Source organism: Pseudorca crassidens, chromosome 5 (assembly GCF_039906515.1).
Source record: "Pseudorca crassidens isolate mPseCra1 chromosome 5, mPseCra1.hap1, whole genome shotgun sequence".
Lineage (NCBI taxonomy): Eukaryota > Metazoa > Chordata > Mammalia > Artiodactyla > Delphinidae > Pseudorca > Pseudorca crassidens.
The window spans coordinates 141249580-141266031 of record NC_090300.1 but is presented as its reverse complement, the minus strand read 5'-3'; the positions used below and the strand labels follow the sequence as shown (position 1 = coordinate 141266031).

At 44.2% G+C, this 16452-nt stretch overlaps 1 protein-coding gene across 12 annotated transcripts in view; it reads right to left on the bottom strand.

Annotated features, from left to right (window-relative positions):
• Positions 1 to 614: 614 nt before the first annotated feature.
• TTC3 (tetratricopeptide repeat domain 3) overlaps positions 615 to 16452 on the bottom strand; it is a 141077-nt gene continuing 125239 nt past the window's right edge. For 11 of the 12 annotated variants that reach the window (XM_067739472.1, XM_067739463.1, XM_067739468.1 and 8 more), the window contains 7 exons: positions 13205 to 13295; positions 12696 to 12797; positions 10000 to 10337; positions 7445 to 7571; positions 7132 to 7266; positions 3284 to 3376; positions 615 to 2136 (listed from right to left, as the gene is read on the bottom strand). In XM_067739472.1, the coding sequence (XP_067595573.1) occupies positions 2062 to 2136; positions 3284 to 3376; positions 7132 to 7266; positions 7445 to 7571; positions 10000 to 10337; positions 12696 to 12797; positions 13205 to 13295 (961 nt within the window). In that variant the 3' untranslated portion in view covers positions 615 to 2061. The remainder of the gene's footprint in view (positions 2137 to 3283; positions 3377 to 7131; positions 7267 to 7444; positions 7572 to 9999; positions 10338 to 12695; positions 12798 to 13204; positions 13296 to 16452) is intronic. The other variant, XM_067739470.1, reaches the window with a different exon arrangement.

Genomic DNA, 16452 nt, shown 5'->3' with positions numbered 1-16452 from the left:
ATTAAAGACACAGACTGATAATATTGGCTTTTTTCAATCATCTCTTAGCGCTCAGCATACCAGAAGGTCCTCTAAAAGGGAAACCCTTCTCATGAATCCACAAGGACCAAAAGGTCCTTGAAATCTGGCCCAATCTAAAACATCCATAAGCATATTTGGTCCCTGCCAAATGCTTTTGGACAGGACCAAATATCAAGGACATTTTGGTGTGGACCAAACGTCTGCTAACCATCCACAAGTACCTCAAAAAAGTCAATACTGAGACATGCAATTGGATTAACTCTAACATTTTCACGTGTATTCACATGAAAAACCTCTTATTCTATCCTAAACAGTAAACTCTACCATCTCTGTATAAACTTTCCATTCACAAATTTCAACAGCCAATCTTGTGAACTTGAGTTTAGCAACCTCTATTTAGGCACAGAGGATATCTTTGATCCAGGCTCTAAAATGTCCTAAGACCTCTTGGTTAGACTCCTCAGACGTACCATGGCTCTTCTTTCCAAATGAAGTCACCTTTTAAAATGTCAGCGTAATATATGTCTTGAATTTTCAAGTAGAATACTTTAAATTATTTGACAAAGAACAGATAACACGACAGTAAACTGATGTTATTTTAGAATGCTTTTTATTTCGACACTTACAGGACACGTGTAAGGCAGGTTCACAAGTATTTGTTTGAAGTTATGTACAAAACACGTTCTCTTTCTCTCCAGCTGCTCTTCTTTCCCTTTGTACCTGCTGCTACAAACTGGGCCCTGTGTATCTTCATATCTACAAGTCCTCAGTTATTCTGAACATGCAGACAATGTTTTAGGGACCTGCTTCGAAATATGGAGGAAGCTTCTATGCACTAAGTCACTAAGACATCAGAACTCACAGGGAACCAAGGCAGAGGGAAGCGACCAAATCAGCTCATGAACTTGCGACTGTGAGCTTCTAGCGGGTAACAAAGAACACACGGAAAAAACATTTTTTGACCCTTCCTGTTTGAGAGAAATGGAATGTGTCCAGAATTCATGTTTCTGTATTTACTACTACTGCCTATGAAGTCACTACAGAGAACTAATTTTTTAAGTTTCTAATGCAGTTACAGTTTTGTTCTCAGGCCACAGTACAAGAGAGCATGCATTACTTTACACAATGTCAAACACTGAACAATTGTAACAGGGACTCCTCGGGACTGTCTAATTACACAAGTGTCTCTTTTTGGTGGTAGGATAAGGAAAGTGCCCACTGTGTGCTAGACAGAGACACCCAAACACTTGTTGTCTAACTCATAAAGAGGGACGACATCACTGATGAGAACAGAGGAGTATTCAGAGTAAGTTCCCAATGTGGGGCTGGGGTAATGGATACGGAGCCTCAGTTTTAGGGGTTAAAAAAAGTCTTGGCTGATGTTAATAAGTTTATTGTGTGATTTTCAAAAATCATTATGTCTTTAAAATATGAAAAACAAGCACTTATAAATCTACTGGGGAGAAATAAAATAATGAAATGAAAAATCAAAATCACATGAAGAGGAGATCTGAATGAACCTTTTGGTCTGAATCAGCCAATATTTTAACATCAACTACAACCTAGTCAAATGTGGTTTGCTTAAGCCCGTTTTTTAAAATGCAGAATCTTTAAGGAAAAACGTAGGCATTTGTTTAGGAATACTGATCTCAAAAAACTTTAACGTGGGGCACTTTAAAAGATCAAGGATACTTATAATTTAAGTCCTGCTTTGAGGCACTCACCATGTTTTCCTTCCATCTCAGAGAGCACCTCTGCAAGCAGCCCCAGCAATGTAAGGATGTGGTCACACATAACTTTATCAGACACCATTTGGCGATTATTAAGTGGCTAGTCAGAGTTGGGAACTTACTTACTGTCAGCTGTATTAAAGATTTCCATTTATGAGCACTGTGAAGCACAGTGCAAAGAATCTTCACATGTTGCTTTTTATATCAAAGGTAGTATATTGTTATTCTTCCAACTCAACAAACAGTATATACTCTTTAGTGAATTGTAACTACCTAGAACAGTGGGGTGGGCCTCTTCCAGAAGGGCAGGTTACTCTTCTGACAGGAGATCACGAGCCAGGCAGGCTGGGCAAGTGCTCTGCTCCTTAAGCCATTGCTTGATGCACTGAAATGAGAAAAGACAATTAGCCAGTGCCTTTAGGAGCACATGGAACCTCAGCCCTCCTGTACCACTCGCCTCAGCAGACACGGCTAACTTCACTGTGACATTTGGTAGGGCCTGGAGCCACCCAACACCCAGGGACACCAGAGCCTGCTCCGGGTAGGAGTCTGGACCAAGCTCCAGGAACAAAGAAACCCACCTCAGAATGTGACCTTGAACACTCAGGGCCTGACCTTGGGGCATGGCCTTGCCCTCCCATCCCCCCACACCCTGCTCCAGTCTCGTGCTTCAGCCGCCCTGACTTCTAGAGGCTGGCCCTTGGACTCACCCTGTCTGCCTGGTCTTGTTCCTTGCCCATCCCACCAGCCTGCACGCCACACAGCCTCGCTGGAGCCTGTCTACCCAGCGTGCTCCCAGCTGGCCTGCCGCCGCTATAGAGCCGAGTGTGTGTGTAAGTTCGAGAGCCCAGACAGGATGCCCCTACCCGGGAAGGAGGGAGAAGGCAGGCCGTGCGGGAGACTGCACGCTGTCTGGACTCTTTCTAGTGAGTGTACTGTGTGTACCCCTTTTCTCAGGGATTCCTACACTGACAGGGCAGAGACCTGATCTGCTCTAAACCAGCAGCAGGGGTGCAGGACAAATGCTCACAGCACCCAAATCACCAAAACAGTCACCACAAATCCTGGAAGGGCAGAGGCCAGAATCTCCCAGGATCAGGCACAGTGGACCCGGTTTAGTTTAGTTTTTCTCCTCCAAAATGTTAAACTTACTTCACCTGCTGCAGTAAATTGACAAACTGCTGCACTGTGTACCTGTCTGACCACGCATATAAGAAACGGGTGCGTATAAAAAACTGGCTTCTAAGGAACCAGTACTGCTCTGACTTTCAGCAACTGATGGGGCCAACTGTTCCTTTGCACTCATGACACAGAGGACAGTGTGCACAGTGCACGCTGCAGGGCCCAGGAATCTGCTCCCCTTCCTGCAGCATCAATCTTTGGGAGGGAGACAATCATCACAGACAGGAGGAGGTTTAGAAAGTGCTTTGAAAATGCAAGTACTGAAGCCTAGAAAACAAAGTCCCTTTTTATTTTCAAAATACTCCATAGTCGAAATGCATGACATGAGGATGGCCAAGGAGAATCCTTACCCCTTTGTGAAATTTGTGCCCACATTTCAGCACACGTACATTTTTGGATTTGAAAACTTCTAGGCATATTTCACAGGAATTTGCACCGGACACCTGTGGAAACAAATGCATCTCAATAGTAAAGAATAACTAAATTTCTCCTTACTACAGGAGTTCTTCTTACAAGTGGCCTTCCAGAACTTTCACAGCTAAGGTGGAAAATTATTCTCAATTATAGTTAAGGAGACTGAGGGAACAACTTATTTTCTAATAACATTTCTTAGGAAAAAATAAAGTTTTAATTTTCTCAGAGAAAAAAATGTTTTATGTGGTTAACTCATTCCCAGCTAAAATACTACAAATACCTACTTACCCCAACCCATACCTAAATAAAGTATGGTACTAGCTGAATATTACAAAGTAATTGTTCATCTAATTATCTAACAGTTGGAGACAGTAATAAATTATGACATCTCTACACTACGGATTATCATGGGGCTGATTAAAATCATGACAAATTCCATAATCCGTGACGTGGCAAGTTAGTCACAAAAACTCTCTGAATAAAAGTAGGCTACAGAACAGTATGTATCATATGATTATATAATTCAATGTTTTAAAAATAGGGAGAATGTGTATATACAGAGATGCCTAGAAAAGAGTCTGGAAAGATATAAAATGTTAACAGTGGTTACTGGCTACTTTTGGTTGAGAGATTTAACTTTTTTCTTTGCTATTTTTCTGAAGTTTCCATGAATGTGGATTACTTGTATAAATCAAAACAAAACGAACTGACGCCTCATTCAGCAAACATCCATGGTCAGGGACTGTGCGGGGCACAGCGACACGGAGATGAATGGGAGGGCTTCCGGCCCTAGCCGCTCCCAGTCTGGTGAGCACAGACAGCGTGCTCTGTGTGAAAGCAGAGTGCCAGCCTAGAACACCAGGCGTGAAGCTCTCCCTATGGCTCACAGCACTCACCCCACATGCATCATTAACTTCGACCCTCACTCCCCACCTTAACTCTGAGCACCCTGAAGGCAGGAAATGGCCTTGCTTATCTGTGTTCTTAGCAGCTGGCAAGGAACCTGGCCCCAAACTGAGACTCCATAAACTGTCAAGAAAGTGAATGAATGCAGCCCGGGCAGTGGGTTAAGGTCAGGGAGTACAGCTGGGGGCAGTGCCTGAAGGCTATGACACCTTGAACTGCTGCACGGGGTTTTCTGTCTTTCCCATGGCACTGTTGCCGCTGCAGCAATGGGTCAGATGTGCTCTCACTCCTCTGTGCGGGCCCCCAGGGAAGGGTCTGGGAGGAAAGGTGGAGGTGTCAGCCCTGGGGAAAGGGCAGGTTAAGGTCTCTGCAAAGTTCAGAAAAACCCACGGTTAACTTGACTATTTCCTAGTATGGAAAAGTGGGCACAATATATTTCTAATTGAAAAACACACACACACACACAAATATATGCACAGTTGACTAAATTCAGTATACACACAGATACAAAAGCGTTTAGAAAAATAGATACCGATATGATAGTACTGGTTACCCTTAGAGGGTGGGTTTTGGGGTTCTTCATATGCTCTTTTTATTTTGATTTTCTATTATGAACCACAAAACTTTTATAATTTAAAAATACAAAGCAGGGACTTCCCTGGTGGCGCAGTGGTTAAGTATCTGCCTGCCAATGCAGGAGGCATGGGTTCGAGCCCTGGTCCAGGAAGATCCCACATGACGTGGAGCAACTAAGCCTGTGCATCACAACTACTGAGCCTGTGCTCTAGAGCCCGCGAGCAACAACTACTGAAGCCCACACACTCTAGGGCCCGTGAGCCGCAACTACTGAGCCCACGTGCCACAACTACTGAAGCCCACACGTCTAGAGCCCATGCTACGCAACAAGAGAAACCACCGCAATGAGAAGCCCGCGCACCACAAGAAAGAGTAGCCCCTGCTCGCCGCAACTTAGAGAAAGCCCGCGCACAGCAACGAAGACCCAACACAGCCAAAAGTAAAATTTTACATTAATTTAAAAAAAAAAACAAAGCAAATTACTTTTAATCTTTAAAAAACTACCTATGATTAGCAAATTAAGTCCCGGTTCCAATACATATTATCCTTATAAGTCAGCTTTTACACCTTTATTACTATCAACATCAACCACGAAGTAGAAAGCAATCTCTTCCCAAAAGGTGATTATGGTCTATCTTGGGATGGCCAACAAGCACACAGATGCACGCGTGCACACACACACACACGCACACAAAGGAGTTCACACACACACTCACACATCAATGAGAATGCCAAGAAGTTGACCTGGTTGTTCGACCACAGAGCACATGACCAGCAGGAACACCCCTGAGAGAGGGAGGGGACTCCAGCCAGGCCTTGCAGGAATGCTCTGCATGATCATAAGCTTTCCCTTTGGGGTGAGACCCTCTGGGACCTGAGTGTATGTGATGCAGAAAGTCTCCAAAGGGTAGCAGAAAGTGAAAATGTATGGGAGGCATAAAAACGAGTTCACAAAAAAGATTCACTGCTTAGCTCAAGTCAGCAAACCAGCGCTCTTTGTGCAGTCTTGCACTGCTGACTGCGCTATGGGGCCTGCAACTCTTCTAATTTCAATTTCACCTGAACAGTGATACTGTAGCTGGACAAAAAAGGGAAATGTGGGGGCTTCCCTGGTGGCGCAGTGGTTAAGAATCCGCCTGCCAATGCAGGGGACACGGGTTCAAGCCCTGGTCTGGGAAGATCCCACATGCCGCGGAGCAACTAGGCCCGTGAGCCACAACTACTGAGCCTGCGTGTCTGGAGCCTGTGCCCCGCAACGAGAGAGGCCGCGACAGTGAGAGGCCCGCGAACCGCGATGAACAGGGGCCCCCGCTCGCCGCAACTGGAGACAGCCCTCGCACAGAAATGAAGACCCAACACAGCCAAAAATAAATAAATAAATCCATAAAAAAGGGATATGTGCTCCGCACCAGAATTCAATCTGAAGCCCACGGCTGTGAGCCGCCAGACGGCCATCTCTCTTCCAGCCACACGTTCAGCCGGTCCCTAACGCACAGTCCCCAGCACGAGCTGGTCAGTGCGCTGAGGACGCTGCGGTCAAATCGAAGGAAGGAACGCTGGCAAGATGCGCGAGCCACCTGTGCCTCGGATTCCTCATTCATACAGACAGTTATAATGCCCTGTCGACTGACATCACAGATGTAACAGTATTTTATAAAAAGTTCTGTGTCACTGTAACATTCTCATTGTCTGAAAGGACAACAAACAATCTAAATCAGTATTATCAAATTAAAGGCAAATTAATTTAATGGGCTCATTCCTGTGTGCCCCCCGCGCCCCTTGAGGGGAGAGAGGAGGGAAGCAACCAGCCCTTCCCGAGCACAGCACTTGACTCTGCCTATTCTACTTCAGCACTTCATCCCCACGACGACCCGAACAAGCAGATATGATTCGAGCTTACAGTGTTATTAAGTGATGGAACCAAGTCTGTGTTATTCCAAAGCCCATGGTCACACGTAGAAGAAAATTATCCAAAAATCAAGTTTTCCAACTATTCACACTTGATACAAAAAGTGAATTTACCTGACCATCCACAGGCCCAGTTCCCACAATGTGGTCACAGCTCTTCTTGTCACTACATGCAGGGGCCCCGAGCTACCCGTGGAAGTGGAGAGACAACCTCGCCATTCACTGGCTCTCCTAATGAAACACTCAAGTACATCTAAACTTGGTTTCCAATTTCAAGATCAAATAAATTCAATCTAGAAAAATGGGGCTAAATCATGGATTGATAGTTCTGTTTCCTTCTTATTCTTCATCAGAAGAAGAGAACTGACTCTATGGTCATACATGCAACACTCACAGGGACGTCGTCTGTCTTCTGCCCCTGGCTTTCGGGTGATGATCCAACAAGCACGGAGGGCGGGCCCTGGGTGGCCCTGGTCACAGAAGCAGCAGAGCTGGGCTCGGACGGCCTCCTGTCCTTTCCTGGATTTGGCTGCAGCAAGATCATGGGGCAGGGAAGCAAGTTCAGTGACCCAAAAACTTGACCCTCTTCTATCTACTGAATTGCTCTCCATTTTGGGGTTGGAAGCATTTTCCCCCACAATTCTCTTATTTTATAAATAAATAAGAATAAAGTGGAACATTTTATTGAATCTAAATGAAAAACTGACCTTTTTCTTTTTCTCTTCATCTAGAATGTGTTCTGTCACTCTTTGGACAATTTCGTCAATACTCAATCCAGAGAGCGAGTTCTTGTTTTTGTTTCTTACTTTTTTAATAAAACCAGCAAGCTCGGTGCTGAAAGAGAAAGTGGGAATAATGTCAAGAGAAAGTTAAAGTTTTCTGCTGCAAAGAAATATTACGGGCCAATATTAACCCAACAGCAAAAAGAAACAAAATCAAATACACACAAATAATTCATTTGTAAACAACAACAGTAACTGTATACAGAGAGCAGCAAAATCAATCTTTCAAAGCACTATGAAAATTCCAATATTATTTCTAAATATTTGTTTTAATAGACTTTCAAAGTAACAGTGTATCTGATAGATCCATTTGAGATCTCCATCTCTACTTAGAAACCTGACTTCTTATAGCCTGGATATACTGTAGCTTTAAGCAAAATCAATGAATGATCAGACGCCATTGGATCTGACTTGAAATCAATAAAATCTCATTCTATCTAAGAACAAACTAGTTTTGTTGACTTCTTCCCTTTAAAAATCTAACCAGGGCTTCCCTGGTGTCGCAGTGGTTGAGGGTCTGCCTGCCGATGCAGGGGACGTGGGTTCGTGCCCTGGTCCGGGGGGATCGTGAGCCATGGCCGCTGGGCCTGCGCGTCCGGAGCCTGTGCGCCGCAACGGGAGAGGCCACAACAGTGAGAGGCCCGCATACCGCAAAAAAAAAAAAAAACTAACCAACAGGGCTTCCCTGGTGGAGCAGTGGTTGAGAGTCCGCCTGCCGATGCAGGGGACACGGGTTCATGCCCCGGGTCCGGGAAGATACCACATGCCGCGGAGCAGCTGGGCCCATGAGCCATGGCTGCTGAGCCTGCGCATCCGGAGCCTGTGCTCCGCAACGGGAGAGGCCACAACAGTGAGAGGCCCGCATACTGGAAAAAAAAAAAAATCTAACCAACAACAAAGTTTTCAAAGCCTGAATTTTTCATAGGTAGCAGTGGATGTGATTTATATCGTTAACCAATAGGAACTTGGTATCTGTAGCACTAATACCTCATATGCTTTAACACGCAGAAAATCAGGATGCATATCTATTTGGTGGTTTATATTCTGCCAGATTTAGTCAGGATTACAAACAATTTTATTTGTAACGTACTTTTGGTAATTACAACTTGACTATTTTTACTAATTTGCATGGTAATTGCTATTGAGAGAACTTACAATGTTTATCAAACTTAGGCAGGGCTAAACATGCCCATGTGCAGACAAGATATACTTATTTCCAAATGGGCAGGGCTCCACTGACAAATGCAGAACATCAAATTTGGCCAATCATAATTAACTACTGTGTTTCAAAAGTATAATCTCAAAGACTGTGACTAATATCGTGTCAAAGACAGAAATAACAAGGGAGGTGCGGAGGGTCAATTCTGGATGTGGATTCCTCTCTTCTGAGCTGTATCCCAGAGACATTCCCTCCACTTCACCTTCTCTCCAGGCTGAGACCAGGAGTACCTCTGTCCCCTCGCACCAATCTGGAGTGAGGTCAGAGGCTGATGCAGAAGCACTGCTGAAGTGCCTGAATGACAACTCTGGCTGACTTAGTTAAAAGCAGCTCTGCCCATCTGCAGCAACATGGATGGACCTAGAGACTGTCACACTGAGTGAAGTAAGTCAGACAGAGAAAGACAAATATATGATATTGCTTATACGTGGAATCTAAAAAAATGGTACAAATGAACTTATTTACCAAACAGAAATAGTCACAGACATAAAAAACAAATCTATGGTTTCTGGGGGGGTGGGAGGGGATGAATGGGGAGACTGGGAGTGACACATACACACTACTATATACAAAAGAGATAACTAATAAGGACCTACTGTATAGCACAGGGAACTCTACTCAATACTCTGTAATGACCTACATGGGAAAAGAATCTAAAAATGAGTGGATATACGTAAAGGTACAACTGATTCACTTTGCTGTACACCTGAAACTAATACAACACTGTAAATCAACTATACCCCCCCCCCACCGCCCGCCAAAAAGGCAGCTCTCCTCACCCTCGTAAGGACCCCTTTGTAACATGCGCACACACCTGACTCACTAGCAGATTACAACTAGCCTTGTCAGCCTCACACTTCTAACGAATCGGAGGTGCTGTCCAGTAAGGTGTAAGTTGCTGTTGCCTTCTTTGCTATATGTGGGATTTTTTTCCCTGAAATAATGTAAAACTAATGTTTTGCACTTCATTTAGTGATTCCATAACTAGTGTTGGAGAGTTACTGAGTTCATCTAAATCTTAGCAAACTGCCAAGGGTTCTGATGAGTACTGATTAACCAGTGTTCAATGTTTTCAATCTATTGGTTTGAAACTGCTCACTTCTATGTTTACAAAAGGAAAAAGTGCAGCGCTTGTCTTTCTGAGTAAAACAATTATGCAGTTCTTTCCACTTCAGCCCCTAATTGGCTGTAATGTTATCTAATCAGGAAACCTCAGTTCAATAAAGCACTTAACAGAGTTGCAGACATTTTGGATTCGTACCTGCTGTAACAGGGGAACACCACTGATAGGTGCTCAATAATACTATTGAACGGTTTCTTTGGAGACTGGCTTGAGCGGGTGGCACGTCCTGGAGCACCAGGTAACTTCTGATCAGCCACCGGGCTTGGCTCTGACCGAGCTGCCTGGCCGGCGCTCTCACACTCTGGCAGCCGGCCGGCTTCTGGCTCACAGGAGGGCGACTCCACTGGGCCATCAGTAGCAGAGACCAGACTTGATTCCTCGGGAACTGCTGTTCGGTCTCCAGTCCTGTGACTTGTGGAAGTGGAGGGGCCTTGATCATCATGGTCTGAAGACTCAGGAAGTAACTTAGGATGAATCTACAAGGAACACACCACAGTGGCTGGATCACTAAGAGTGATATCCGTGAACAAAGACTAACAATTAAGCACAACTATAATAAAACCTGGCTGCTCAAGTGCACAGTATTTGAATTACAACGAATTAAATGTTTTGTTCTTAAAAATTGCTGGCCACCTTCTCTTTCTCAAAATGAGCTCTTCATGGCCCCACACTGCTGGCTTCTGTCCCATCCGCTGGGCCCCTGGCTCAGCTCTCCCCGCAGCCCTGCCGCCGTGCACACCTGAAGTGCTGCTGCCCCTCATGTTGTCAGAGGTGCAGCCTCCACCCCACCTGTGCTACGCCCTCTTGTCCCTCGGTGACTGTGTGCTCACTGAGGATAATGCCCACTTTTTTTTTTTGGCCGCGCAGTGCAGCATGTAGTATCTCAGTCCCCCGACCAGGGATCGAACCCACGCCCCCTGCAGTGGAAGCGCAGAGTCCTAACCACTGGACCGCCAGGGAAATCCATAATGCCCACTTTTAAAAAGATTCGAGTCTAGAATATCTTCCTGAGATCCAAATCTGCACATCCAAACTTCCTAATGGGCAGATCCACGTGGGTGACTGATTCCAAGGCCACTCAAGCCCTACGTCTTCAACGCCAGCCTCAGGGCGGTCTCCTCATCCTGCTCTTCCTCCGATGCCACTTCACTGACAGAAACCCAGAGTCATCCTCAAGACTGTTGGCCTTACAATCTCACAAGCAGCACCATTTTTTTTTTTTTGCGGTACGCGGGCCTCTCACTGTTGTGGCCTCTCCCGTTGCGGAGCACAGGCTCCGGACGTGCAGGCTCAGCGGCCATGGCTCACGGGCCCAGCCGCTCCGCGGCATGTGGGATCCTCCCGGACCGGGGCACGAACCCGTGTCTCCTGCATCGGCAGGTGGACTCTCAACCACTGCGCCACCAGGGAAGCCCCAGCACCACTCTTTCATCTGACCTCCTGCACACCCCTCAAATCTGTTCTCTTCCCTGCAGCCCCGCTGCCTCTCTGACCTGGGACACGGCTGGGGGCAGTGAGCTGTAGCTGGTTGACTGGAAATCGCTCACTCAGCTCCCTCTCCCACCACATCTCCACACTGCAGTCAAGCTGATCGTCGAGTACAATGTTGATGTCGTTCCCTAACTGGAAATTTATACTGGCTTCTTAGTGACCTGAGGAGAAGTCCACACTGCTGAACACCTTAATAAGGCTCCCTTTGTTCCGGCCCGTGGGCACGAGATTATAATCTTTCTCCCTATAGCCCCCTTTGTCATCGTGGACTCCTTTTACTGCTATGAAAGGAGTGTATTCTTTTTTTTTTTTTTGAGTGTATTCTCTTTTTGACCCTGCAAACATCACACCACACACCCCTCCTCAAACACACACCCCCTTTTACTCCTTTTGCCTGGTTAATTCCTATTCCAGATCTCTGACTCACTGAGACTTCCAACAGCGGAGCTTCTGCCGAGGCCCAGGCCTCTGGGTTAGATTAGTTCCTCCTAATTTATGCTGCCATGGCATTCTATGTTCCTGTGAAAAATCTTGGCACACTTTGCTTATAATTATAGGCTTAAAGTCTCTCTTTCCCAAACCCATATGCACTTTGAGGGCACAGACCACATCTAATCTTGACCACTAAATACCCAATGAATGAACAGCAGAGAAATGACACACAAAGTAAATCGTTTTTAGGGGTACTTATTACTCAAGCTCCTGGCACACTGAGAGTTCTCAAGGAATCTTAAATTTTAAAATTACATAAGCTCGAGTTAAAAATTAATGGTAAAATATTCTGTTGATATCTAATGCTTTTCCCCCTTCCGTATCTGCTATAAGAACTTGGAAACGCTATAAATAAGTGATCTTTAATTCTAAATAAAACTCTTTCTTACTCAGTTCAATGGAGAGAAAAAACTTTTTCTATGGAGAGAAAAAAAACCGGTGCTCAATAGAAAATTTAATCAGTCCAAGGTGGCTAAGCTTTTTAACGTTTTACACCATTTTTTTTTTTTTTGCAGATGAATCCACGATAAGTATGAACGCTTAGTGTGCAAGGTATTGGGGAAAAAAGGACGCTCAAGATGAGGCTTCTGACTGCAGCTCCAGAGCCTACAACCTAAGACGCTGAATGCATTGACAGGAAGGGTCACAGGGTGAGGGGCAAATAAGGGCAGCCCTCACAGGGCTTAACCTAGTACTTAATGAAAACATTAAGGCAATTGTTAAGCCATCTCATGCCCACTCCCAAAACAATAACAACAAACTGCTTTTGGCCAGTTAAGAAAGAAATTGTGCTTCACTCCTTTTCTGTTCTCTTTCCTTCAAAAAAAAAAAAAAAGATGTAATAGACTTACTGTGTTACAGGGAGGAAACGAAAGCTCAGAAATCTGCACTTTAGAAAGTTCACTGAGCCGAGAACCATTTTTAATTGCTTGAATTTGTTCTTCAAACTGAGACTGTAGGTAGAAGGAAAAATGTTAAGTTTTTCTAACGAATTCCAAGAGAAAACCACAGCTGTCAATTAATACTTTTTTCCCCCTTACTATATATACATAACAAATGCTCAACCGTTTTCCAAGAAATATAACTGAATTGCAAGGAAAGAAGTTCAAAATAAGTCCTTATTAATCAGAATGCTCTACAGCCTTATCAAACATAACTTTTCTATCTTAACAATCAAGGGCTGAGTTTAAAGAGAGTTAAGAAGATAGCATTTCGTTCATGAAAAATTCTTAATTACAACAAAAAATAAATATTGTCTTTAACAGCTCAAAAAAGAAATAGTTTCAATATGACATGACCTCCTTAGAATTTTAACCATCACATAGATTTTGACAGAATTATAAAATACCTTATAACTTACCTTTGCTTTCTCAATTTCTTCTCTAACATTAGAAAGAAATGATTCCCATGAATGTATGTCAGATTCCATGACAGGATACGCTGCAGAATCACTGAGAAAGTAGAAAAATTTATAAAACTGCTAATGTCCACTTAAAAATTTTTTTAAATTGAAAGCACTAAAGTACAAATGAAAATAAACATTTAAACACAAGAGAAACATGATCACACACAATAAAACAACTATTTTTAAAGAACTGTATATCTTACAGTCACTACACTTTAGGAAACTTTAACCGTTGATCTAATCCAAATCCCAAAACTGGTAGGCAGAGAGCAAATATTCTCCTGAATTTTGTGGGACTCGAGGGACATTGTTCCAGCTAATGATTAAGAACTCTCCAGACAATAGGGGCTTCTTAGACAATGGGTGAATTTCCAGGATGTCCGGCCCCCTTCCGAGAAGGAGGGAGATAAACAAAATGTAAAAAAGGTGTCTGTCAAAGACCAATCGGGAAGCTGGGGACAAGTTCCCTCTCTGGTCCGAGCCTAAGCCGGGACCAATCAGCAGGAAAACACAACCAAATCTATAATTTACATACGGGGAAGTGGGAACCTATAAAACTGACATATTCGCGCCCAAAAGGGGTTCCTTCTTCGACCTCCTGCGTGAGGACCAAGGAACCCCGGTGCACCGGCCTTCAATAAACCTCTTGCGTTTTGCATCGGCTTCCGACTCTTGTTGTTTCCTGGGCGAGTCGAAACTCCTAGGAGACCGCGAAGGTCTAACAATTTGAAGATCAGACACTCTGCAGTTGGCATCTTCATATTTAACATCAAAGGCTATCTTTGTATTGAAAAACAAACCAAAAAAAAGGCAGCCTGGAAACATCCCAATAAAACCCTCATCCCCATCTTTTTGTAAAATAAAGGGTGGGTGTCTAACAGGCTATGTTAAACTTCTCAGCACCTCATGAATCTGCTCCACTGAAAGTGACAGATAAGCTTTCTACTCCCAATTGAGAAGATCAGGAACACTACCAATCTGCGATGGTGTCAGTTCTCAGTATACGTCTTAAAGAAAAACCACAACATTGCTTTTATGGCTTTCCTCTTCTGCTATCCTTGGTGGAATGAGCAGAATTAGCACAGAAGCCCTAAGAAAAAACGCCATGTACTGTGAGGCTTAATAAGGAGTCAATACCATTAGATAAAATGAGGCCTGAGATATCTTTGTTTCCCAGATGCACCACAACGCACAGCCCACAGCTGTGCTGCATACTGGCAACTGAACACCACGTGGTCTCAGCCTCAGCTGTACTAGTCCTGTAATCTGAATCAGCGTATCAATTTACCTTTTCTTTTTTTTTTTTTTGCGGTAAGTGGGCCTCTCCCTCTTGTGGCCTCTCCCATTGCGGAGCACAGGCTCCGGACGCGCAGGCTCAGCGGCCATGGCTCACGGGGCCCAGCCGCTCTGCGGCATGTGGGATGTTCCCGGACCGGGGCACGAACCCGTGTCCCCTGCATCGGCAGGCGGACTCTCAACCACTGCGCCACCAGGAAGCCTCCTCAATTTACCTTTAATCAGAAAGGTTTTCTCACCTTTCTGAAAAAAACTTAATCTTGAAACATGAAGGAATAAAGAACTATACAATAAAACTGTTTTTCCATAACCCACAGAATCTCTGGTTTAACACTGAGGGTTTGAAATTTAAATCAAAAAGCACTAGGAATTAAGAATTCAAAACCTGTGTGTTTTGAATTTGTTTATTTTTGTCTTTATTTCCATTTCTCTAGGAGGTGTGTCTAAAAGGATCTTGCTGTGATTTATGTTACACAGTGCTCTGCCTATGTTTTCCTCTAAGAGTTTTATAGTGTCTGGCCTTACATTTAGGTCTTTAATCCATTTTGAACTTATTTTCATGTATGGTGTTAGGAAGTGTTTTGCACAGCAAAGGAAACCATAAACAAGATGAAAAGACAACCCTGAGAATGGGAGAAAATATTTGCAAAGGAAGCAATGACAAAGGATTAATCTGCAAAATGTACAAGCAGCTCATGCAGCTCAATATCAGAAAAACAAACGACCCGGGCTTTCCCTGGTGGTGCAGTGGTTAAGAATCTGCCAGCCAATGCAGGGGACACAGGTTCAATCCCTGGTCCAGAAGATCCCACATGCCACAGAGCAACAAAGCCCGTGCGCCACAACTCCTGAGCCTGCACTCTAGAGCCCACGAGCCACAAATACTGAGCCCATATGCCACAATGCCCACGTGCTTTAGAGCCCGTGCTCCGCAACAAGAGAAGCCACGACAATGAGAAGCCCGCGCACCACAACCAAGAGTAGCCCCCGCTCACCGCAACTAGAGAAAGCCCGCGCATAGCAACGAAGACCTGACACAGCCAAAAAATAAAAACTAATAAATTTATAAAAACAAAACAAAAACCAAACCCAATCCAAAAGTGGGCGGAAGACCTAAATAGACATTTCTCCAAAGAAGACATACAGACTGCCAACAGACACAACGAAGGATGCTCAGCAGCACTGATCATTAGAGAAATGCACATCAAAACTACGATGAGGTATCACCTCACACCAGTCAGAATGGCCATCATCAAATAATCTACAAACAGTAAATGCTGGAGAGGGTGTGGAGAAAAGGGAACCCTCTTGCACTGTTGGTGGGAATGTAAATTGATACAGCCACTACGGAGAACAGTATGGATGTGCCTTAAAAAACTAAAAATAGAACTACCATATGACCCAGCAATCCTACTACTGGGCATATACCCTGAGAAAACCATAATTCAAAAAGAGACACGTACCACAATGTTCATCGCAGCACTATTTACAATAGCCAGGACATGGAAGCAACCTAAGTGTCCATCAACAGATGAATGGGTAAAGAAGATGTGGTACATATATACAATGGAATATTAGCCATAAAAAGAAAACAAAATTGAGTTATTTGTACTGAGGTGGATGGACCCAGAGTCTGTCATACAGAGTGAAGTGAGTCAGAAAAAGAAAGACAAATACCGTATGCTAACACATATATATGGAATCTAAAAAAAATGGTTCTATTGAACCTAGGGGCAGGACAGGAATAAAGATGCAGACGTAGAGAATGGACTTGAGGGCATGGGGAGGGGGAGGGTAAGCTGGGACAAAGTGAGAGAATGGCATGGACATATATATACTACCAAATGTAAAACAGACAGCTAGGGGGAAGCAGCTGCATAGCACAGGGAGATCAGCTTGGTGCTTTG